The sequence below is a fragment of the Dasypus novemcinctus genome, chromosome 20 (assembly GCF_030445035.2).
Source record: "Dasypus novemcinctus isolate mDasNov1 chromosome 20, mDasNov1.1.hap2, whole genome shotgun sequence".
Classification (NCBI taxonomy): Eukaryota; Metazoa; Chordata; class Mammalia; order Cingulata; family Dasypodidae; genus Dasypus; species Dasypus novemcinctus.
In genome coordinates this window covers 24,070,641-24,095,685 of record NC_080692.1, presented here as the reverse complement: position 1 = coordinate 24,095,685, position 25,045 = coordinate 24,070,641, and the positions used below count along the sequence as shown (strand labels likewise).

Genomic DNA, 25,045 nt, shown 5'->3' with positions numbered 1-25,045 from the left:
AGAGCTCTGTGTGTGAGGTTCTCGTAAGAGAAGTGAGCGGGTTCAGTCCTGCATACTAAGGGCTTGGAAGCGGCTTTCAGAAGAGTTCATGGGATTCCCATAGCAGATCCCGTTGAAAATGTTGATCCTGAGATTCCAGCCCGGGGTTCTAGCTCCGTTGGTTTGGGGTGGGGTTCAGGAATCCGCATGGAAAGTGGCAGGGATTCTGGGCCAGGTGGGCCCAGAAGGCCCTTCGGGAAAATGTAGTCAGTCCAGCTGGTCTGAGGGTGTAAAGCCCTGGGGAGACCGGTGGCTCGTCCCTGTGCTGGGTGGGGCTTGTCTTCCCCTGCCTCAGCCCCTGGGAACTGGAGGGCGACTTCTTCCCCATGTGGAGGAAACTCTTTTGCAAGAGCGATTGGTTGACTGAAGGTCAGCAGCGTCAGCTTCATTTCAAAGGATGCTCTGCTTAGGACAGACGGCGGGGTGACGTTGAACAGGAGGCGCAGACACCCGAGCCCTGTGCTCCCACGGGATTAAGTCTGCAAATTGCATATAGTCTAGACTAGGGCGTTTGCAAACGGGTGGCAAGTTGCTGGTATGGCCTCTGTTTTACAGATTAGGTAGTCAGCCAAGCATGCTGAAGTGGGCTTTGCGGGTTAGGCACTGGCAGCGATTTGGGCAACGCCAGGGCCCGGGCGGGGTCCTCTTGGAATCCTGAAGGCGTGATTCCTGACTCTAGCCCACATGCCTCAGCCTCCTCGCCCCTCTTAGGCTCTGACTCCAGATCACAGGGGTTCTGGGGAGTGGGAGGTAGGGGATTGCAGGCAAGGTGAGATTTAGTGCCCATTTTTATACAGAGTTAGAGTTTGAAATCAGTGATTAGAGGAGTTTAAAATCTTTCTCACATTAAACCGTATTTAGGAGGCCATAGATACTTAATCCCAAGTGTCAGAAAAACCACTTTGAGTGCAGTGGGGGAAGATCTTCTAGTTTTTGTTGTACGTTTTAAGCTGGCAATGATGAGGTTGCTGCCACCTCTGTTCTCGTCCCTGAGTCAGAGAATCCCTGGAGGGTGAGAGATGAGATGGTCCTGGCCTGAAGGGTGAGCTGACAACAGACAGGCGTGACACGGCAGAGCGGGGCCCAGCGCTCGCGGGCGGTGGGGCCGCCTGGGTGGGCGTGGGCAGAGGGAGGGCCAGGACGAGGGTGTGCGCCTCCTCCAGGTGAATGTGAAGAGGCCCATGAAGGATGAGACGCACTTTGAGGTGGTGGAGTCTGGCCGCTACGTCGTTCTGCTGCTGGGCAAAGCACTGTCTGTAGTCTGGGACCGCCACCTGTTCGTCTCCGTGGTCCTGAAGCAGACATACCAGGTCGGTGGCCTTTCTCAGCTGCCTCTTTGCCTTGACCATGACTTGTCGTTTGGACCTTCTTCAGCTTCCCAAGCAGCAGTCCCCTCCCCAGTGTACTGAGGGAAACGCTGGTCCTCAGTCCAGCCTCCCTCCCCGTGTGAGTGAGACCACGGGCTCAAGGCTGAGCGTTAGCCCTGACCGCTTACCAGGGCTGGCTGCGTGGGGAAGGACTGAGGGCCTCACACACCAGCAGTTCCTTGACTGCCTTGCTAGGCATGCAGGTTATAGCCACAAAGGAGGGAAGGAAGATGAGGCTTTCCGTAAGGTTTCTTAATTGGAGAGGCAAACGAATCCCAAAAAACATTATTACAAACAGTGCAAAGTATTCTGGGGTGTTGACTTACCACTGAGCCAGGGGTCAGCAGATTTGAGAGCTAATTGTGAAACTGCTGATAACTTATTCCTGAGACAGTTTACACTGTTTGTCCAGGGGAAGTAAGATATAAGGGTGGCTTAGTTTGCCAGGTTGTTGAGACAAGTCCCACACTGGTTGGCTTAAGCACAGGAATTTATCCTCAGGATTTTGGGGGCTAGAGGTCCAGCATCAAGGCCTTGGGAGCTCGCTTTCTCCCAGAGTCTGTGGCATTCCAGCAGTGCTCCATCATGGGGACACCTCTCTCTGCCTGTGCCGCTCCTCTCACATCTGCAGACTTCTGGCTTCCACGCCATCTGCCTTCTACCGACTTCTGGCTTCTTCTCTCCGCACCCACATTTCCTCTCCTTACAAGGCCTCCAGTCATATGGATGAAGGCCCACCCTGATTCAACCTGGCCTCATCTAAATAGGATCTTTGAAGGTCCTATTCACAGACAAGTCCTAATAATGGCACCTTACCCAATAGTGGCATCTTCAGAGGCCCTATTCACAAGTGGGTTCACAACCGAAGGAAAGCAGATTAAGACTTGAGCTTATCTTTTGTAGGGGACAGGAGTCATTCCCCAACAAAGGACCTAACAGTTTGTTGATAGAACCGTCTGTTTTCAGCTTGTCACAGCTCCCTTTGCAGGAGGACCCCTTACTTCTCCATGAGGCATCCCATTCCATTTCTAGAAAACATTTGCAATTCATTCGTTCGTTCATTCATTCATTCATTCATTCAACAAGTAATTATTGGGCTCCTGTTATGTGCCAGGCACTGTTCCAGACAGTGTGGATTTAGCAGGGAAAAAGACAGACATAGTTTTCCCCCTGTGGAGATCATATTCAGACGGGGATATTATTTTGCCTAGGTTGGTCTGATCAGACCTGTCTGAGGAGGTGATGCATGAGCAGAGTCTTAGGGAGGTGAGGGAGTGAGTCATGCCAGTGTCCGGGGTAGAAAATTTAGGCAGACAGAGGGGCACATGCAAGGGCCCCAAGTGGAAAGGCATTTGGGGCTGGAGCTGGTGGGCATTGAGGCAAGTATGGTGGAAGAGGAGAGACCCGGGTGCATAGTAGGACAGGAAGGCAGGAGGGGTAGGTGCTGTACCATGGGGCATGTCAGCCCCTATAAGGATCTTTGGCCTTTTGTCCAACTGCTAGAACATTCTTCCTGTATGTTTCCCTCTAACCCACACACGTGGTTTCAAGCCAAATTCTGCTTGAAGGTCTTGGCCAGCCAGAGCAAGGCTGTGCTGATCGCCCTGTTCTGCCTGTGAGTCTCCATCCATTTCCCCCGCTCACCCCCTCTTTCTGAGACCACCGCTGCCTCCTTGCTGCCCGGAACGTCCTCCTCCCCTGTCAGACAGTGTGCCCTGAGGTTTGCAATGCCATCCTCTCAATTTGTCTCTCAAGGAGCAAGTATGTGGCCTGTGTGGGAATTTCGATGGCATCCAGAACAACGACTTGACCAGCAGCAACCTCCAGGTGGAGGAAGACCCCGTGGACTTTGGCAATTCCTGGAAAGTGAGCCCGCGGTGCGCGGACACCAGGAAAGTACGTCCAGGCCTCCGTGGGGACTGGGCCGAGAGGATGTCCCACCGTTCTCGCTGGGACTGGAGGGAGGGCAGGGGGTTGTTGGAACTGCAGGTGGTGGCCAGGCTGGGGAAGGGCCTCTTGGACCATCTGGGTTGCCCATGCCCACTGGGTGGTCTGACTGTTGGCTGGTCTCTCTTGCCCTACCCCCAGGTGCCGCTGGACTTCTCTCCTGGCACCTGCCATGACAACATCATGAAGCAGACGATGGTGGATTCCTCCTGCAGGATCCTGACCAGTGACATCTTCCAGGGCTGCAACAAGCTGGTGAGGAGCTGGAGGGAGCGAGAGACAGGGGTGGCAAGGGTTGGCCCAGCAGTTTGGGCACCCAGAGCCCGAGCTTCTAATGTGGCCGTCACCTTCGGAGCCTTTGAAACGACTCGCATCAAGACACCTGCTAAGTCCCCTTATTGGCTTTAGCTTAGGCGACATAAGTGTCTGAGGAAAGCAATGCCTGGTAAAACATTTTCTTTGGATGCAATGTGTAGCTCTTCTTGGCATCTGTTGATGCTTCTCTTTTGATATCAGTCTTAGGATTTGTGCCCCCATTGAATTATCCAACCTGAGAACGGAAGTTGCCTTTTCCTGTTAACCTGTATGTCTCCAAACTGATGCACTCCCTCCCCTCCAAAAAAACCCTTTAGTCCCCAGTTCTTCTCTCACAGAAACTCTTTTCTGGCCTTACTGCCAGTAATTTTGAATCCTCATTTTCTTTTGTTTTTTTTTTTTAATTTTTAATTTTTATTTAATTGTCTTTTTCAGAAAAGACATAAATCACAAAAACTGTTACATTAAAAAATGTAAGAGGTTCCCATATACCCCAAACCCCACCCCTCACCCCCCCTCCTCCCACATCAACAACCTTCTTTCATCATTGTGGCATATTCATTGCATTTGGTGAATACATTTTGGAGCACTGCTGTACTGCATGGATTATAGTTTACGTTGTAGTTTACACTCTCCCCCAGTGCATTCAGTGGGTTATGGCAGGATATATAAGGAATGCTTCAAAGCTAAATGCAATTCTTTTCCTCTGTATGTGTATACACCCACACATGTATGCGTATATGTGTGTATAGATGTCTATGTACAAGTGCACACACAGCCATGTACACATATGTGCTTCTGAGTCACACCACCGATGTGGGGGTGACTCATTGAATCCATGTACCTCAGCTGTCTTTTCCGCATGATTTTTAATCCCAAGGACTTCAGGGACACTTAGGAGTCCATGTTTAGGTAGAAACACTGGGCATCTAAGTTGGAAGAGGGAAGACAATGAGATGTCAGGGAGATCAGAACTGTTGGATCTCACAGAAACAATGACCCACTTAATGTCTGAATTCCTTTCTCTCACAATTGCCCTGACAAAGGTTGCTGTGTTTAGTGGCAGAGGAAGGTAGGAAGTGATTAAGTGATTGTACATGGATGGTAGGTGGGCTACCCCTCTGAATTAGGGTCCAAGTCCATAAGTACCAGGTCCTTGCATACTAGCCCCATATCACCCCAGAGAGCCAGCCTCAGTGGGTCTTGACATGTTTCCTCATTCTCTTTGAACTGAAGCAAGGCAAGATAGTAACCAGCACCTGTGTGTTTTTGGGATTATATAAAAACACCTAAAACCATGAGCTCCATGAGCTGGGGTGTGGGTTGTGGGGATGGATACATGGCTAATAGGCAGAGAGATGCATAGAAGAGATTTCCTTCTGCACATGCTATTCTGCAAAAGGTTCACAACCACGCTTTGTCCACTGTTTGTTTTCTTTTTTGGGGGGAGGGACTCCGGATTAGAACCTGGGACATTGCCCTTTGAGCTCATTTCCTTTTCGGGCCCATTGAACTACATTTCTCCTGCTATCTTAGAACTTCCTTTCCCCTACTCTGACCACCAGAACATTCTCACCCAGACCAAGAGCCAGAGTTCCTAAGTCCCGACCCCAGGCCTTGGCCACCCTGAGGCTCCCTTTGCAGGTGGACCCCGAGCCATACCTGGATGTCTGCATCTACGACAGCTGCTCCTGCGAGTCCATTGGGGACTGTGCCTGCTTCTGTGACACCATTGCTGCGTATGCCCACGCGTGTGCCCGGCATGGCCAGGTGGTGAACTGGAGGACCGCCACACTGTGCCGTGAGTCCTGATGCCGGTCATGGCCCCGCTCCTCGCTCAGCCATCTTTAGGGTGCAGACTTTAAGACTTTAAGGTCTTGTGGGGTGCAGGAGGAAACTTTCACGGGAAAGAAGACACAGCTTTAGTCTGGGCATAGATGCCAAGGGCTGAAGAGAGCTAGAGATTGGAGTAAGGAGTTGATGCGATGGGGTGAAGAGGGGTAGGGATGCGAGACGTTGCGGTGTGGAGATTTCTGGAGAAATTCTGGAAGAGGGAGAAGAAAAACTGATGTAGAGAAAGAGGAAGTCAGTGTATGTCTTTAATTAGACACTATTGTATATATCATTATGAATAATCAACTCATACTTTTCTGTAGCTAGAACCTTCCTTCCTCAGGTGAAAGCAACTTATCTTTCTTATATGCCCATGGAAAACCACTTCAGGACCACTTAGTTCCTGGTTTAGGTGCTTTAAAAATCCAGACATCTCTGATATTTGTAACTCTTGGCTCCAGAAAAGACCTATAGCCCCTAGTTCTCCAACATGATCATGACCTTCCCCAGTGCCCACCACCAGACTCACTGCCGACTTACTGGGACTTGTGGTGCAGCTCTTCTTGAGTTGCTTTAACAGCTGTGCCCATTTCTTTGGTCTGAACAGCCCAAAGCTGCGAAGAGAGGAATCTCCGAGAGAATGGGTATGAGTGCGAGTGGCGCTATAACAGCTGTGCTCCTGCCTGCCCTGTCACCTGCCAGCACCCTGAGCCACTGGCCTGCCCAGTGGAGTGTGTGGAGGGCTGCCACGCATACTGCCCTCCAGGTGAGGCTTGGAGGAGGTGGAGGTGGTGGGGGAGGGGGAGTGGAAGTGTGTGTTGGTGGAGGTAGAGGTGATGGTGGAGGGAGAAGTGGAGGTGGAGGTGGAGGTGCAGATGGTGGTGGAAGTGGAGGTGGCAGTGGAAGTGGTGGTGGAGAAGGTGCAGCTGGAACCCTGGATAGGGCTCAGCCTGGAGGGAGGGGCTAGATTATGAGGAGAACCACCTCCCTGTCCTGCTTCAGCTCAGCCCCCACCTAGCAGTGCCCTATTTCCAACCCTGTATCCTAGGTCCTCTTTCTCTGGGCTTTTTCATCAAGGCAAGGCCAGCTATGAGATTTGTCAAATTTGAGCTTCTAGAAAATGACTTCATATACATATTTAGGGGGTTATCATCTACAGCGGTACTTTCTGATAGAGCTTTCTGCGATAATGGAAATGGACTAATGAAATGTAACCAGTGTGACTGAGGAATTGAATTTTCCATTTTATTTAACTGAATTGAAATTGAAATAGTTGCATGTGGCTGATGGCTACTGTATTGGAAAGTACCACTCTAGAGTTACTGAATATATTCCTCTGAGGAGCAAAAAGACCCTTGCAGATAAGATTTCCTTTGCCCCAAGGCTTGGGGAAAGTGAGGTAGGGTAGAGTCTCCCCATTTCGCAGAGGGACAAATCAAGGCCAGAGAAGGAAGGAGGACCCCTGCGTGGTGAGGTGGCCACTGCGGGCGGCAGCAGAGCTGGCTTCTGGACAGGCCCCTTGTTTAAAGGGGGGCCCTTCTACTCCTGATGAGAGTTGTGCTGTGCAGGGAAAATCCTGGATGAGCTTTTGCAGACCTGCATCCACCCGGAAGAATGCCCTGTGTGCGAGGTGGAGGGCCGGCGCTTACCTTCGGGAAAGAAGGTCACCTTGAACTCCAACGACGCTGAGAACTGCCAGATTTGGTAAAACAGACCCCCCTGGTTGTTGGAAGTGATGAGTCTTGCCATAGTCCCTGGGGACCTGCCAGAGACTTAGGTTGGGCGTAGCACTTCCTAGCCACATGTGTTGAGAGATTGAGTTTGTGGTTCAGTTTGTAGAGTGTGCTTCTCTTTCTCTAAGGACAGGCTAGATCCCTTTCCTCAAAAAATATTTCTCTGATGGCTTTTAATGTTTCTCTGGCTGGAGGCAGGCCCTGGCTTCTGCTTGTCCTGTCTAGTCTGAGGACAGGCGTCTCCGCAAATCAGATGTCTTTTCTACTGGTGATGAGGGTGCAGGGAGGAAAGTGAGAAGGGGCTCCTGACCCCTCAGTACAACGTTGACTCCTTGGGGGCCCCAGCCAAGGCCACGGGACAGGACTTTCATAATTAGAGGAAAACACTCACCGCTGTCACCCTGGCTGCCTGCGGGGTGGCCTCTTGGAAACCTGCCTTTGGGGAGGCGTGGAGTCCTGAGGGTGAGCGCTAGCTCTCTCAAGTCCTACTCACAAGAAGGGAGCGTTTATTAGAACGTTGAGATATTCAGCACCATTCTCTGACGTTGAGGGAGCCTCATGGGCTCTTCAACCTGAGAACTTAAACTCTCTGGGGAGGGGACTTAGCCACAGCTGCCAGAGTCAGATCCCGCCGCCACCATCTGTACAAATAAGAGGAGCCTGGCCCGGGAGAGTTTTCTAGCAAACACAGGAAACCAGAAAGTATGTCACTCACACTGTTAACCGAGGATTAAAGCAATAAATCGTATGGACCATGAGGAAGTAGGAATTAGCGTCCCAGTAACACCCTGCCTGCCCTGCCGTCCCGTGTTGAAATGGAGACCGTAAGGGATAAAGGATGGGGTGAGCCAAGGCTGGCTTGGGCTTCTGAGCCAGGAGGCCAGGAGAACCTCGAGCCACCTGCCCGTCTCCCAACACTGGCACGCGGGAGGGCAGCCACCAGGTACTGCTGGGCCTAGGCAGGCTGGGACATGAGGTGTCAGGCCACAGGGCCTGCTTCCTGGGGTGCAGGGCACCGCTGCCTTCTCCGCTCTTCTGGGCATGCTGAAGCCGTTGCCTCCAAGGCCAAGGGCACAAAAGGAGATGGATGGTCCTAGCCTGTGTGGGCCTCCACCCCAGGGCCACATGCTGTCACCTGTGGTCTGGGGTCCTGGTGTCCCAGGACACTGATGAAAGGGTTGAAGGGGCAAGGAGGGCCTGGACATTTGGCCTGGGATTGTAGGAATCTGCAGGGGTGGGGGACACTGCTCAGCTACAGGCTCGGGGTCTTGCCCAGCACCCAGCCCATACTTAGGTGCTCAACCTGTGTCTGCTAGAGGAATGAAAGAATGAGTCACTGTCTTTTCCTATTTCTAACATCTTGGAAACTCCCGTGTACTACTCCCAAGTACTTTCTTGTGCTAGAGAAGGCTGGAACTTTGAATCAGTTTCCATCTTTCCAAAATAGATCTTTATGTTTTTTGTATTTTTTTTTGAGGTATGGGTAGCTGGGGATTGAACCTGGGACCTCATATGTGGAAAGTCAGCACTCAATCTGAGCCACGTTGGCTTTCCTGAATTGGCTTTTATTGTTTGTTTTTTCAGGAGGCACTGGGAACCAAACCCAGGTCCTCCCATGTGGGAGGCAGGCACTCAACCGTTTGAGCCACATCCACTCCCTAAAATAGATTTTTATTCCAGGTTTTCCTCTCTTCTTTAGGGCCCAACATATTGAACGTGCTCCAAAGTCCACATGGGTTAAATTGTCACAGTAAATGCTATAAAGCATTTACTTTCCATAGAATATATATAAAGTCCTATCAGCATCAACTTCTTAGAGTAATATTTGTCCTTAGAGACAGCTGCAATAAAGTTTGAATTAAAATTAGATATCTATATTGCTGAGACTTGGGTTGAAGAGACATCAGCTCTGCATGGCTGTGTGGACAACCTAGAAGCAACAGAAGTTCTTTTTCAGGTCCTCTAATGGGTAGAAACATGGGCTTCTAGAATCGAGGCGGACAGGCCCTGCTGGGGGTGGGGTGGGGCTGCTGTTGGGGACGTACGTTACAACATGACATCTCCCTTGGGAGATGCTTTGGGAACCAGGTGAGCCAGGCAGGCAGTCCTATGGGAATGCGTCCTGGCCCTGAATCGGGCCGAGAAGCATCTGCCGGTTCTTCCTGACCCTCTTGGTTTCCTTTTCTTCTGCTGCAGTCACTGTGAAGGCTTTAATCTGACCTGTGAAGCCTGCCGGGCGCCGGAAAGCCCCATGCTGCCCCCCACGGAGGCCCCGGGCGGCCCCACCACCCCTTACGTGGAGGGTACCCCCGAGCCGCCCCTGCATGACTTCTACTGCAGCAAGCTGCTGGACCTGGCCTTCCTGCTGGACGGCTCCAACAAGCTGTCTGAGGCCGAGTTCGAGGTGCTGAAGGCCTTCGTGGTGGGCATGATGGAGCGGCTGCACATCTCCCAGAAGTGGATCCGCGTGGCCCTGGTGGAGTACCACGACGGCTCCCACGCCTACCTCGAGCTCAAGAACCGGAAGCGGCCCTCGGAGCTGCGGCGCATTGCCGGCCAGGTGCGGTACGCGGGCAGCCAGGTGGCCTCGACCAGCGAGGTCCTCAAGTACACGCTGTTCCAGGTCTTCGGCAAGGCCGACCGCCCCGAAGCCTCCCGCATCGCCCTGCTGCTGACGGCCAGCCAGGAGCCCCCACAGATGGCCCGGAACCTGCCCCGCTACGTCCAGGGTCTGAAGAAGAAGAAGATCATCGTGGTCCCAGTGGGCATCGGGCCGCACGCCAACCTCAAGCAGATCCGCTTCATCGAGAAGCAGGCCCCCGAGAACAAGGCCTTTGTGCTCAGCGGCGTGGACGAGCTGGAGCAGCGGAGGGACGAGATCATCAGCTACCTCTGCGACCTTGCCCCCGCGCCCCCAGCCCCTCCTCAGCAGCCCCCTGTGGCCCGAGTCACCGTGGGTCCTTCGCCCCCGGGGCTTTCGACTGCAGCGCCCAAGAGGGACTCCGTGATTCTGGACGTGGTGTTTGTCCTGGAAGGGTCGGACCAGATGGGCGAGGCCGACTTCAACAGGAGCAGGGAGTTTGTGGAGGAGGTGATCCGGCGGATGGACGTGGGCCGCGACGGCGTCCACGTCACGGTGCTGCAGTACGCCTACGTGGTGACGGTGGAGTACACCTTCAGCCAGGCGCAGTCCAAGGCCGACGTCCTGCAGCGGGTGGGCGAGATCCGGTACCGGGGCGGCAACGGGACCAACACCGGGCTGGCGCTGCAGTATGTCTCGGAGCACAGCTTCTCCAGCAGCCAGGACGACCGCGAGCAGGCCCCCAACCTGGTCTACCTGGTCACGGGGAACCCCGCCTCAGACGAGATCAGGCGCTTGCCCGGAGACATCCAGGTGGTGCCCATCGGCGTGGGGCCTCACGCCAGCGTGCGGGAGCTGGAGACCGTTGGCTGGCCGCACGCCCCCATTCTCATCCCAGACTTTGAGACGCTGCCCCGCGAGGCTCCTGACCTGGTGCTGCAGACGTGCTGCTCTGAAGAGGGGCCCAGGATCCCCACCCTCTCCCCGGCCCCAGGTAAGGCTGGTTCTCGGGAGCAGCTGCCAGGGCTGGGCAAGGGCCAGAGGTGGCCGTGAGGCTGCATCTGTCCAGCGGCTGTGGAGTTCGAATCCCAGCCTCCCTTCCCTGTGCCCTTGTTCAAATCCTGCCTTCCAAGGGCCTGTGCCCTCCCCTCCCAGACAGGGGGATGCCTCTGGGATTTCTTTTTAAATTTTTAAAAATTTTAACGATTTATTTTATTTATTTCCCCCCTTGCTGCTTGCTTGCTGCCCGCTCTCTGTGTCCATTCGCTGCGTGTTCTTCTGTGTGTGCTTGTCTCCCTTTGTTGCATCATCTTGCTGCCCCAGCTCTCCGTGGCATTGGCTGTCAGCTCTCTGTGGGCGCCAGCCAGCCTGCCTTCACAGGGAGGCCCCGGAACATGAACCCAGGGCCTCCCATATGGTAGACAGGAGCCCAGTCAGTTAAGCCACATCCGCTTCCCCCTCTGGGATTATTTGGGGGTGTTTTTGAAATCAAAGACAATGCGTGCTGATTGTTAAAATTTAAACAACACCAAGTGCAAGTCTTTCTTAGCACATGGCCTCATCCCCACCCAATCACATTCCCTGCCTGGGAAGCATCCCCTGTTAAACTTGGTGATGACCAGCAGCCTTTTCATTTTCTCAGCAGCTGGCCTTTGGAGCAAGGACCCAGAGAGGTACAGGGCCAGAGAGTCTGGTGACAGCACTTTAGGGTGACTCTCCCCTCTGCCATGTACTAGCCGTGTCATTTTGGGCCAATACTTAACCTCTCTGTACCTCAGTTTCCTTATCTGTAAAATGGGCATAATATGTGTGCCCACTTGAAAAAGGCTTCAAACAGAACAAGAGCTCAAAAATCCTTACAGCCTCAGCTGTGATTACCACCTCGTGTACCCTAACAGCCCAGTCAGTTCCTCGTCTGCCAGCATCTTTATTTATTATGTTTGAGGCCATCGCAGAATAACTAGCTTCCTTTTCATGTCTCTTGACTCCCACACTTGCTATCAGTGCCTTTTTAAAAAATCAGAGTCACAGATTTAAGTTCTCGTGACGTTTCTGCGGAGGAGGACAGCAACGGTGCTGTCGTATTGGGTCTCCGGGTGGCATGCAGGCTGTCCCCAGCTTTAGGCTGAGCACTTTGCACCCCTAAACGCCAGCCAGCTCCAAGAACAGCCAGGGCGTTTCCCAGGGGGTGCTGCCGCTCCCATATTTCACTCCTTTCTAGAAGAGTCGAGGCCGCCTCTCACCGAGGGAGCTGACGCCTCTGGCTCTCGTTTACAGGATTTTAAACCACCTTCGGGTGGAGTTGGAGTCTTTTCAGTGTCTCCAAACCCGGGTTCCTCCTGGGCCCAGGAACTCCACGTTGCCAGGGCCCGGGGCTAACGGGGCCCCCTCCCCTTTGTGGTGCCATGAGGCTGGGGTGCCTGGCCTCTGGGTCCCGGCTGATGCCATGTGCCAACCCTCCCCCCCCGCAGACTGCGCTCAGCCCCTGGACGTGGTCCTCCTCCTGGATGGCTCCTCCAGCGTGCCCGCTTCCTCCTTCGCGGAAATGAAGAGCTTCGCCAAGGCCTTCATCTCGAAAGCTAACCTCGGTGAGTGATGCGCCCGCAGGCGCAGGGGGGAAGAGGCTCTTTCTAGGACTCCCCCCTGACTCGGTGCGCCATCGTCCTTCTCTCTCCTTCCAGGGCCTCGCCGCACGCAGGTGTCAGTGCTCCAGTACGGAAGCATCACCACCATCGACGTGCCGTGGATCGCGGCCCAGGAGCAGGCCCCTCTGCAGAGCCCCGTGGAAGTCATGCAGCAGGAAGGGGGCCCCAGCCTCATGGGTAACGTGGTGCCACGGGCAGGGAGGCCGGGTGCCCGCTCGCTCCTCGCTCTGCACCGACTGGGCTGTTTGCTCTCCTGTAAAGTGAGGGGCAGGATTCTCTCCCACGTCTCCTGCAGACTGAAATTGTGCTTCTCTGCTCTCTGAAAGGCTCAGCTTTCCAGTGACCTGAAGATCCACCATAAGACGGGCTGCCAGCTGGCTGCGGAACACCGTTTCCTGCAGTCAGTGCTGACGCGGTGCGGTCTCTTCTCCATTCCAGGGCAAGCGTTGGACTTTGCTGTGCGGTACGTCACTTCGGAAGTCCACGGTGCCAGGCCTGAAGCCTCGAAAGTCGTGGTCATGCTGGTCACGGACGTCTCCGTGGATTCGGTGGAAGCCTCGGTCGCTGCCGCCAGAGCCAACCGTGAGTGTCCAGTACACAATCTGGAAACTCTCCTAAGAAGCAAGCAGATGGAAGTGAACGGGGCTAGCCTTAGATACCCCGGCTGGTGTTCAGAGCTTGGAAACCATACGGGGCCTGGTTTCAAACAGCAGGAATCGTCCAGTCTGCGCTGTTGGGAAACCAAGCAGAAACAAATGTGTGCCGGTCCTTCACTTGTCCCCGTGCTTTAATTTCTCCACGCTTTCTCTTCCTGCCCGGGGGCAGGTCATATCTCCTTTCCTTTTAAAAGTGGCTTCCTTTGCCTCTCACCAAAAATGCCACGTCTGAGGCAGAGCCGTTCATTACGGGCCCTGCGTGTCTTCACAGCCCTTTGCCAGTACTAGGCTGATGGGCTTGGGGGGCCCGGGTGGGTGAGAGCAAAGGTGCTGCTCTGGAAAGGGGAGGGATGCAGGCAGGAGCCAGCCTCGGTGCCCACAGGGCCGTGTGCTGCGGTCATCCATAGAACATGAGCCAGGACAGGCGGCCTGGCGCTGAGGGCCACCTGGGGAGCTGCTCAGCGTTCAGAACCCTGCTCAGGCGTCGACTCTCCTCTGAAGTCTTTCAGCCCTTTCTGCTAGGGTTATTTGCTCCCTTCTCTGCTCCACATTTGAACTACTCAGAATGTGCAAACGAGATTGCGTTATGTTTATTGGTTACACTTCTGTCTCTTGCACTAATCTGGGAATTCTTTGAAGGCAAGGGTGAAATCTTGCTTATTTTTTTGTCATGTATGCATGATGTGCAGAATAGGTGCCCATTTAAATGCTAGTTGAATGAATAAATGTGACTTCTTGAAATCTATTATTTCAGGGAAAGGGCACTAAAAAGTCCAGGGTGTGTATTTAAATGACACAACCTGAGCTTACAAGAGCTGAAAAGTCAGTAGTAGAAAGCCAACTCTAATCTTAAGCAAATACCTAGAACTTTCTGGAGAACTGAATTGGGAATGTCAGATGGAGACTTTTCTCCTTTGGCACCGAGTGTCCTAGGATAGACTTTCATCAGGAAAGGAAGCGACTCTGGTCTTGAGGAAATCCATGTGAGCTCGGGTGAGTCATTCACCTGCTCACAGCCTCAGTGTCTTACCCATCCGTGGGCACACACCTATACTGAGCTCTGCCCTGTGACGTCCTCTCTCTCCTTCCACTAACCCCACTGGGGGTTGCGTACAGTGTCATGGGTCTAAATATGTTTGTACACCACTGACTTTGAATTCCCTATCTCCAGCCTAGATCCCTGCCCTCACCTCCACCTTGATATTCTATTCAGCAATCCCATTTCAGCTGCGCCCCTGACTTTCACCCTGCGTTTCCTCCCGCAGTCTTTCCCATCTTGGAAAATGGCAGTTCCATCCTTCCAGTTGTTCAGGTCAAAAACCTCAATATCCTTGACTTTTCGTTTTCTCTCATACCCGCATCTAATCCTTCAACACACTAGCTCCATCTTCAAAACATGCTGGGAACACACTACTTCCCACCTCCTCCACCACTGTCTTCTGGCCCAAACCCCCGTTCCCAGTCCCCTGGATTCCAACTGGAACCCCACTTCCACCCTGTTCCCTGCAGTTCATTCTCAGCACAGCAGCTGTGTGCATGATGTGCAGAATAGGTGCCCATTTAAATGTCTATTGAATGAATAAATGTGACTTTGTTTTTCCCCTTGGCCCTTCCCTACACTTGAATCACTATATATTTGTCAAAGTGTTTGCTCTCTGTCTCTTCCCAGTATAGGCTCCATGAGGGCTGCAACTTGATCTGCTGGGTTCACTGCTCTATCCCCTTTGCTGGGACTAGTACCTGGCCTGTAGCAGGACCTCATCCAATTAGTTGAATGGCTGAATAGCTTCCTCGCAGGAGGATAAGATGGCGCACGTGGCCAGCCTGTCAAAGCCAATCTCTGTCAGTTGCTGGGCATAGCTTCAGGCCAGGCGATTTGAAGTCCACCCGACCAAATCAGGGGGGCACATACCCTTTCTTCTTCCTCTGCCGACTAGGAGTGACCGTGTTCCCCATTGGAGTTGGGGATCGTTACGATGAGGCACAGCTTAGGGTCCTGGCGGGCCCAGAGGCTGGCTCCAATGTGGTGAAGCTCCAGCGGGTCGAAGACCTCCCCACCATGATCATGTTGGGCAACTCCTTCTTCCACAAGCTGTGCTCTGGTGAGTCTTGTCAGACCCTGCTCGCCCTCCTCTGCCTCCCCAAACCCATTCAGGACACCTGAGGGTGCCCGTGCACAGGACTTGGTCTTGGGTGAAGCCTGTTCAGTTTCCGCTTATGGTAGGTGAGCAAGGGGTCCTGCCAGGTTTGCTGGACATGGTCTTCCTTCCACCCTACCGTCCATCCAGTTTAGCATGGGAAGCTCATACCTCTGTGCAGAGGGATCTTGGACAGAAGCAGCAGAAGACAGAAGCAGGGAACTCCATCAACCTGCAGATCACAGCTTTCTTCCCTATGGCCCTCAGCACGGCTCCAGAGGGCTTTAGAAATACAGAACATTGGGTCTAATTCATTAAGTTGACTTAAGGTTAGGGACTTTTTTTTTTAACCATACATGATATATTTTTTTTGGCCTGCTTTTAGCTTTAAGTCAAAACAAATGACAGATCTATTGCTTTTACTTGCAAGGCGATAGCTCTCCTGCCAGGAGACTTCGAGTTTTAAAGAACTTGCCTCATTCCAAGGGAGGCATGGATCTATGTGTGAAAGGGGGAAAGGAGATATGGCTGTGAAAATGCTTTGTAAACTGCAGTTGTTGCCATATTTTCACTGTTATCATCATCTCTTCATCATCATCAGTAACCACAAAGCAACATCTTAGCCTTGGGCACCCTTGTCCTGACAGGTGAACTCCCTTGGGGCACCAGCCAGGTAATCCAAGCAGACATTGTGAATGGTTTATACATTCTGGGTGATGGGTGGTAAGGTCTTATCTGTGTGTTTTTCAGGGTTCGTTAGAGTTTGCGTGGATGAGGATGGGAATGAAAAGAGGGTGAGTTCCTTTCTGTTGACTTTGGCAGAAAGACCATGCTGCACGTTAGGGCCCTTGCTCCCACTGGCTGCCCCTATCTCCTTTGGTCTTAGTCCAGTTCTCCCCCTTATCATCATATCCTGCCTCTGGGGACCATCTGTAAATCTCATGTTCTGCATCCTGTCTCCAGTGTGCAGCCTCCTTGCTCTTTAGACCTATGTCCAAGTCCAGTCTCTATGTCCTTAGAGGGGGTCAGTTGCCAGGTAGATGAATTTAGAGCTGGAGTCCCTCTTCCTGTTCCCTGCCTGAATCTGGTTCTTTCTTCTGAACAGCCTGGGGATGCCTGGACCTTGCCAGATCAGTGCCACACAGTGACCTGCCTGCCAGATGGCCAGACCTTGCTGAAGAGTCACCGGGTCAACTGTGACCGGGGACCGAGGCCTTCGTGCCCCAACAGCCAGTCGCCAATTAAAGTGGAAGAAACCTGTGGCTGCCGCTGGACCTGCCCCTGTGAGTCCTTTGCATCACCAGCTTGGGCAGTGCTAACGGGGCAGTGCCTTTAGCTTGGCTTAGAAAGGGAGACCAGAGCCTCCCAGCCCAGAGGCACCCTTTCTCTCTTCCCCACAAGTATGGTGCTACCCTTCACCCATGCTCCCTCCCCTTTGCACTCTGAGTGTGTTGTCCTGCAGCCGCAGGGAGCACAGCTCTCTTCCTTTGCCTTTGGAAGGCACTTCCTCAGATTATGCATAACCAGAAGGAAGAATTGCTTTTCTGAGGTCAGTTCTCAGCTTGGCTGGTGGCAAGCCAACCTTGGGGAGTTTGGGTATAGCACTGGAATTAGGCCAGCGAGAGAGACATCCCCTGAAACCGCTCCCTTCACACCAAAACTGTCCGGGGGCTGGGTGTGAGGTATGTCTCTGTGGTGACCTGGTTAAGGGGAGGACATTCTGCCTGTCCGCCTCACGGAAGCTGTGGAGAGCATTCACCCGTGAGTGCGGGTTAGCCCTCTGACTCATGCTTGGGAGAAGTCCACCAGTGGGCAGATCAGGATCATCATGTTGAGCAGGCACAATGTGTGGGGTGCAATGAAAACGATGCTAATAATATAGCCCGTTTTCCCTTTAAAACATATTTAGTGGGGCAAGGGATTTCCCCCGGGTTAGATGAAAACTCTAACAAACCTTGTCGTTTCTGCTTATTCATAAACAATTCTATGGCCACTTTAAATCATAAAACAAAGTCTCAATTTGGTAATTAGAATCCTTACTCTGAGCTTGATTTAGAGTTAAAACTTTCCCTAGCCCCAGCTTGGGTTGCCTTGTCTCTGGAGGGCTTGAGGTGGGCTTCTCTTCCAGCTTGCCATCTCTCTCACAAAGTTAGGTGCACACACACACATGCACACACTTTGTCATTTATTTTATTAAGAACGTATCCCTCAATTTCCATTTTCTTGAGTGCATTTATCAAGAACGTTTACAGAATCTTGTTGAAAGCTTTGTCAGCATCTTTGGAGATAATTACATGATTTCTTTCCCGTAATTATATTAATATGATATATTATTTGAAGGATTTCTTTATACTGAACCATCCCTGTGTTTCTGAAGTAAATCCCACTTGGTTATAATATGTTATTTTTTTAATGTGCTCCTGGATTCTATTTGGTAATATTTACTACATTGGCTAGGAAATTTGTGATATTGGGCTGTCATTTTTTTGGTGCTTTTTCTGCTTTAGATATCAATGTTATAATTTGCCTCAAAAAAGGCTTTAAGAAGTTTCCTCTCATTTTCAGTAGTCTGGAACAATTTATGGAGTGCTGGGTTATCAAGCCTTGGAAGGTTTAGTAAAATTTTTTTGTGAACAATTTGGGTCGTTTCTTTGTGTATCTGTGAGGTAATTTCTTGATAACTTTCTCTTATTCTCCCTTGGAACTTGATCTGCTTAGGCTTTCTATCTCCAATGGTATCAGTTTTAGTAATATCTATTTTCCTAGAAATTTATACATTTAATCTAGATTTTTCAAATTTATTGCATAGAGGTCTGCAAAATAATTTTTTATAATCATTGAAAACTTCCCTTTCAATAGTTATTTTTCTTTCGTCATTTATTTTATATATTTGTATATTCTTATTTTTTTCTTGATTGAGTTGGCTTATTTTTTATCTTTGTGAATTTTTTAAATTTAGAATTTTGATTTATTAATTATGTCTATTGCTTTCTACTGCTACATCATTCATTCTTGCTTTTATGTTTATTATTTTATTTTTATTACATCCTTCTTTGAATTTTCTTTACTATTTTTGTGCTTTTCTATATATTTTTTGGGCCTTGGAATTTTATTCATTTATTTTCATTCTTTCATTTTTATTGATAAAAGTGTCTAGTATTATAAATTTTTCTATGGCCCCTTCTCTAAATTTATCTCAATGAATATGATATGTAATATTTTCATTATATTATTTGTCTTAGAAATTCTGTGATTTCAGTTTGCATTTCCCTTACACTCTAGAGTTATATAATAGAAGATTAAAAATTTTCCAAGCATAGAAGTCTTTTTGCTTTTAATTTTGTTTTCAGTTTTAAATAATTTCTAGTCTTCTTGTATAATTGGATTGTTGTTTATAATAATTCTCTTTTATGGAAGTTACTGTTACTTTCTTTGTGATCTGATATATGGTCAGTTTTTTAGTGTGTATGGGTATCTTCTTTATTGTCAGGATGGAAAGCCAGATATATATGAATAACAGCTACATTTTTAGTTTTGTTGTTTAGGTCTTGCATATCTTTACTTATTTTTTGTTTACTGGACCTACCTTGTACTGAGAATGATGTGTAAAAGTCTCCCAGTAATAGTGTGTCTATTGATATCTTCTTGCATCTCAGTAGTTTTTGGCTGCAGAGATAGTCAATGCATAGTTATTCATAAATGGTTTTTCTTTATTGTGAATTCTAGCATTCAGAGATGATCTTCTTAGTCATGTTGAAACCTTTTTGGCTTGAATTCTACTTTATTTGATATTGAAATCCCTATCCTGGCTTGCCAAGAGCCTGATATCCTTTGTTCATCCCTTTATTTTAGCCCCTCTGAACTTTAGATATGTCTCTTATATACACATGCAGTTGAATATTTCTTTAGAGCTAAACTGAAAATCCTCTTCCTTTACTAAGTGTGAAGCTCATTCTCATTTATTACTGTGATTATGTTTTTCTTACTCCTGTTATAATATTTTATAATTATGTATGTTCCATTTTGTTTCATTTCTTTCTTGGTGTGGTGTGTATTCTTTGCCTTTTTATTTTTAAATTAAAAAAATTTTTTTTGGCATCTAGGAAGGTTTTTTTGTTCCAGTTATATTACCTTGTACTTATACTGTTTGTTTGTTTAATGCCCCCAGTCCCTTGTTTTCTTATTTATTTGTTCATTATTTAGTTTGTTAGTTTTTAATGGCATCCTTTAACTTCTACTTATTGCCTATACAAAAATCAATGAGCTTATTCTATTTTTCTCTTTTCCTTTCCCTTTCCTACCATTTTTATTTGCATTATTTCCTCTTTGGCACAGCAGATAACATTTGTACATTAGTCTTCCACTCTTCCTTTGTTTCAGTTTTACATCATAAATGTGTATATAAAAATGTTCACCTTCCATTGTTTTGATGACAGTTCCTATTTATCTCATAGTTGGAGGAAGCTTGTCCTCTAGTAGATTCCTCAAGAAGGGCTCATGGGTACAGAATTCCCTATGTTTTTGTATAATTTCTAAATGGTTTTTCATAACCTTAATGCTCGAAGGACATTTTGACTGGGAATAAAATTCTTGGTTCAGGCTTACTTTTATTGAGTTTCTGGAAAATGCTGTTCATTGCTGACTTGCTTTGAATGTTGTTTTGAAAATTCTGATAATCTAATTCTTTTAGAGTTCTTGTAAATTATTTGATCTCTTTTTCTGGAGAAATTTTTCTTTATCTTTGAAGTTTAATAGTTTTACTGTTACATGTCTCAGAGTTGATTGTACTGGGATAATTTTTCCAGACATCTGACAACGTGATTTCTATATGTAGATTTGGGTCTTCTTTGATTTCCAGAAACTTCTCATGGATTAAAGTTTTAAATACTGGTTCTGTTGCATTACTCCCCCCACCCCCATGGCTCCCTCATTGGTTTGCTTGTTGTTTTTGTTCGTTGTTTGTGTTCATTGTCTGCTCATTGTTTTTTGCTTGTTGTCTGTTTGTTTTTTCTTTAGGAAGCACAGAGAACTGAACCTGGGAGTCCATGTGGGAGGCGAGCTTTCAACTGCTTGAGTCACATCTGCTCCTTGCTCATTTGTTTTTGCTCGGTATCTGCTCATTGTTTTGCTTGTTGTCTTGCTCATTGTTATTTTATTGTCTGCTTCTTGTTTTTGCTTGATGTCTGCTCATTGTCTGCTCATCCTTTGCCTTCTTCAGGAGGCACTGGGAACTGAATCCCATGTGCGAGGTGGGCACTCAACTGCTTGAGCCACAGCCACTCCCTGTATTATTTTGTTTTTTTTCCTTCAGGGATTCCAACATTTTTTGGCCTCTCTCACATTTTCCTTACTTTCTCTCTGACCCTTTTACTTCTTTCATTAGCTCATTTTCATGATCTTGGTTGTTTTCTTGCTTTTCTTCAATGTTCCTTATTAAATTTTTATTTCAGTCTATTCTCCATTATAATTTGCTTTCCATTTTTAGATGATTTTGCCTTTTTCTTCCATTTTTCCCTGAGTTCAATCAGTTCTATTTTTATTGATTCCTGTTTTTGTACATTTCTTAGTTTTTGAAATTCTGATTCAAGATGTTTTTCATTTTCACAAATGTTTGAGTATATTTAATTTATTTTTGAGTGCTGCCTTACAGTTTTCTTCTGCATCATGGTTCTTTTTTAGGGTGGAATTTCCATTAGCTGAAGATTGTTTGTTCTCATTTTCTGATTTTTTGGAAGTAACTGTATAGACTTGCTTGATTTTCTATTGCTAGTTTTGTGGCTTTGGATTTTATAAATTTTCTAGTTCAACGATGCTGTCTTCTGTTATTATAGCAAACACCTTTCTTTAGCTTTTTTTTGTGTGTGTGCTGAGGTTTTGTATATTCTTTGATTTAAAAAAAAAATCTTTTTCAGTATTATGGGGCCCTAAAATTTCCCTTTTTCTCTACCACCCAATTGCCAAATCGTACCTTTTCATTACTTTTTTTCTTTTCTTTCCCAGAAGCAATGCCTTTCAAAGATTCTCATTGCACATTGTATATTTCTTAAGTCCCTGCAGTGATCTAACAGACTTTAAATATATTTTTTATGGTTAGGATGGACATCTCTTTCTGCTTTGCTGCTAGCTCTCCTCTTCAGCTCTTTATTACTGTTTTTTTCTAATTGTCCTTGCTGATGATAACAGTGAGTACATAAGAGATTGTTTCCTGGAATTTGGCATGTTTTCTCCCTTATTTTAGTTATTGTTTATTTTAAAGTTTGGACAGTCTCTGCCTTCTAGTTATGCCAAAGCCATGGTTTATGTGTAGTTTAATTTGTTTTTCTTATGTGAGGAGATGTAGACTTAGGTAGTTGTTTTTGTCTTTGGCTACCTGCATGTCTTTTTGAAAATTTTTTCCTTTTGGTCTGACAACTTCTTTTGATATCTGGTATTCACTACATTTTGACACTTGAGTCAAAAGTTTTAATATAATATTCTGTCACAGATATTTCTTTTGTTACTCAAAAAGAAAATGACTAGGAAAATGTTGAAGAAAAGGAGAGATATGAGGCAAAACAATTTCAAGGGTGAACTGTTTTGCTCTCATATATTGATTTTTTAATTGGTCTGGACTAATTTTTTCCATGTCCTAAACATTGGATGGTGTTACTATAAGTGGTTCATTAATATTGATCAATAAATGGGAGTATGATGGGATTGCTTCAGGGGATGCAATTTGGTTAAGTATTCCAGAGATGCAGGCCCTTAAGTTCTAATAAACCTAACAACTCAGAAATCCTCTGCACTGTTAGGCATTTTATCTGTATAGGAACTGAGTCTCACAATAATCCTGAAAGGTACATATTATAATCCCATTATGCAGAGGAGGTAGGAGAGGATTGTAGAAATTAAGCACTTTGTTCACTGCCATAGTGCATACATGTGGTGAAGAACTCAATCCTGATTTTCCTATTTTAAAGTGCTCGTTCCACCTAATGGTTTATCTTAGGGTAGATAGAACCATTCTCCTTGACTTGCCAATGTGCGCTAAACACTTTCCCTTGCCTTGTGACTTACCACATTCTCTTAGCACGTCGGTCTGGCTCCTTAAGACCTGAAGGTATTCACAATGGGAGGATGTGGGGCACTTGCAGCACAGTTGAGCGTGAACCATTCGCCTTTGGTACTGTCACTGGAAAGTGATTGGCAGCTCAAGGATGACTTAGGGGCTTGAGTGAATGGGCTCCTGGGGAGGCTGCTGGGCAGCACCATGCTCTCTAGGCAGACGTGCTGCCTTGAGAATCAGGATACTAGGTCAGCCCTTCAGGTAGATGTTACCTGTATGTGTGTGTAAGAGAGAGGGAGAGACATTCTCATGACCTTGCCGTCCCACTGAATCGTCCTCTCAGTTCTTGGACTTTCATTTACACATCATTGTAGATGTGGTTGTGGTTTTCCTGGGAGGCACGTCTCCACCTTCATTTAGGTCCAAAATTTGTTTTCAAATGGTTTATGGCAGTGATGCCTTCCATGTGGGGATTTTTACAGACTCTGATGTAGAGGCAAGATGATTAGCATTTGCAAATGGTGCTTTGGTAGGAACCCTGAGAATTTTTCAATTATGTGAACGGACACATGGTGAATAAGGGTGCGCTGAGGCCCAGCCATTTGTTTTGGCTCCCAGAGTATTTCTCTTACACTGTCTCTTAAGGGACTGAGGCAACATGACCACTTGTACCGTTAGTCATTTGGCAACTAGAAGGACACATGTGTCTTTAGGTGAACTTCCTTTACAATGACCTCATGAGCTCACGGCTTGCTTAGCTCCTCATGATTCCAGAGTCATAACACCCTGGAATTAACTGCGTTTTCTGGGCCAAGGCATCCCTGTAGAGTGGATCGTTCATTTTATACATTTAAATTCTTTTTGAAGTGTGCTTCTATAATTTACCACATTTTCATGTAATACTTATCCTTCTAAACCTTCTCCAGGAAAATGTTTAATAGCCAAGTATCACTTACCTAAACCATTAAACCTCTCAGAACCCCAGTTTCCTAATCTCTAAATTGAAGAAATTGGACCATATGACTCAGCTCAGTTCATCCGTGTATAACTTGGTAACATCTGCTCCTTTGCTGGTTGTAGGTCTGGGAGCCTGATTAATGTCCCATCCGTCCTTTCCTCCCCGCCTCTAGGTTTGTGCATGGGCAGCTCTACCCGGCACATCGTGACCTTCGGTGGGCAGAACTTCAAGCTGACTGGCAGCTGCTCCTACGTCCTATTTCACAACAAGGAGCAGGACCTGGAGGTGATTCTCCATAACGGTGCCTGCGGGCCCGCGGCGAGGCAGAGCTGCATGAAGTCCATTGAGGTGAAGCATGGCGGCTTCTCAGTTGAGCTCCACAGCGACATGGAGGTGAGAGGCGCTTCCTGTGGGCAAGGTAGCGGCAGAACCTCTGGGGAGCCACGTGGACCTGGTGGTGGTGGTTTTAGCTCGTGCTCTGGTTTGGGCCCCAGCCTTCTGCCTAGTCAGCAGAGAACCACCTTCTTAGGAGGGCTGGTGTCCATCCACTTGTCTTGACATGACTTCAGTTTAGTTCTAGACTTAGACATGGAGGAGAGGATCCATTTTAGGTTGCATTACATTGTGAACTTCGGGCCAGTTTCTGGCTCTGGACTAGAACTGGGATTGGACATCTCCATGTCTATCCATTAGGCACTATCAACCTAGTATCTAGGGTGTATGAACTTTTCAAGGTCCTTTAAAAATACCTCGGGCCTGAACAAAATTTATGGCTCTAAAATTTAAAAAGAAAACTGTAAGGTGGATATAAATAAATGTTTACAAAAGCTTACATTATACTAGCCTCATTACCTGTTCAATTTAGAGATCATAAATACTTCATTATTTAATACATTTGAAAACTTGTACAATAGATTTTCTCAGTTTGCAAGAGTTCCTGAATATGCACAATAATTGCTGGAAAACATTGATAGGCATATATTAAATGAGTAAATTATAGCTCAAATTTGTAAAGTCAAAATGATAAAAATCCTTCCAAAATTTTTGCAGCAAAAGTGATATTTACTGTGGGATGTGAGTGCATTTGAACATGTTTGGTGTGGTGTGTGGTGGGGCCTCCCTGGTGACCTGGCACCATGGCAGCTTTCCCAGCCCGTCTTGAAGGGGTCACCCCTCCCTGATGAGAGCACACAGACTCAAGGTTCGCTTAACCACGTGGAAGCTCAGGTCCTGGGTGCACAGCCCTCTGGATGGTATTATAATCATCTGCTCTCCTGTTGAGCTCTGTAAATCCCCTGTCCAGCACAACAGCTGCTGACAAATGTCAGGGTTTGTGGATAAGCCTGGCATTGGGTGTGATAAAGGGGCAGGGACTTTCAGTCACGTCAGTGAGAAGCACGTTCTGGGAATCCTCATTGCTCTGACTACTGAGGAGGTCATTTTCTTTTTGGGTAGGTGGCGGTGAACGGGAGACTGGTCTCTGTCCCTTACGTGGGTGAGGATATGGAAGTCATCGTCTACGGTGCCATCATGCATGAGATCAGATTCACCCGTCTTGGCCACCTCTTCACCTTCACACCCCAAAACAATGAGTTCCAGCTGCAGCTCAGCCCCAAGACCTTTGCTTCCAAGATGTATGGTCTCTGTGGTAAGAACATTCCTCCGCCTTCCCCTCTTGACATTTATAAACCTTACTTGCTGACTCGCGCCACTCTTGGATGCTTCCTTCGGGTACGGAAGCGAGGACCTGGCAGTGGTTCAGGCCCTGGAAATGGTCTGGCATCCCTG

General features: G+C 48.2%; 1 protein-coding gene across 2 annotated transcripts in view; it reads left to right on the top strand.

Moving 5' to 3' along the window:
- The window catches only part of VWF (von Willebrand factor), a 137,126-nt gene that overhangs the window by 73,337 nt on the left and 38,744 nt on the right, over positions 1–25,045 (top strand). For both annotated transcript variants that reach the window (XM_058282316.2, NM_001281306.1), the window contains 15 exon segments: positions 1,203–1,349; positions 3,162–3,302; positions 3,495–3,608; positions 5,313–5,469; positions 6,109–6,267; positions 7,070–7,205; positions 9,431–10,809; positions 12,287–12,403; positions 12,497–12,637; positions 12,899–13,042; positions 15,054–15,218; positions 16,005–16,048; positions 16,360–16,537; positions 23,430–23,650; positions 24,713–24,905. In XM_058282316.2, coding sequence (XP_058138299.1) covers positions 1,203–1,349; positions 3,162–3,302; positions 3,495–3,608; positions 5,313–5,469; positions 6,109–6,267; positions 7,070–7,205; positions 9,431–10,809; positions 12,287–12,403; positions 12,497–12,637; positions 12,899–13,042; positions 15,054–15,218; positions 16,005–16,048; positions 16,360–16,537; positions 23,430–23,650; positions 24,713–24,905 — 3,436 coding nt within the window.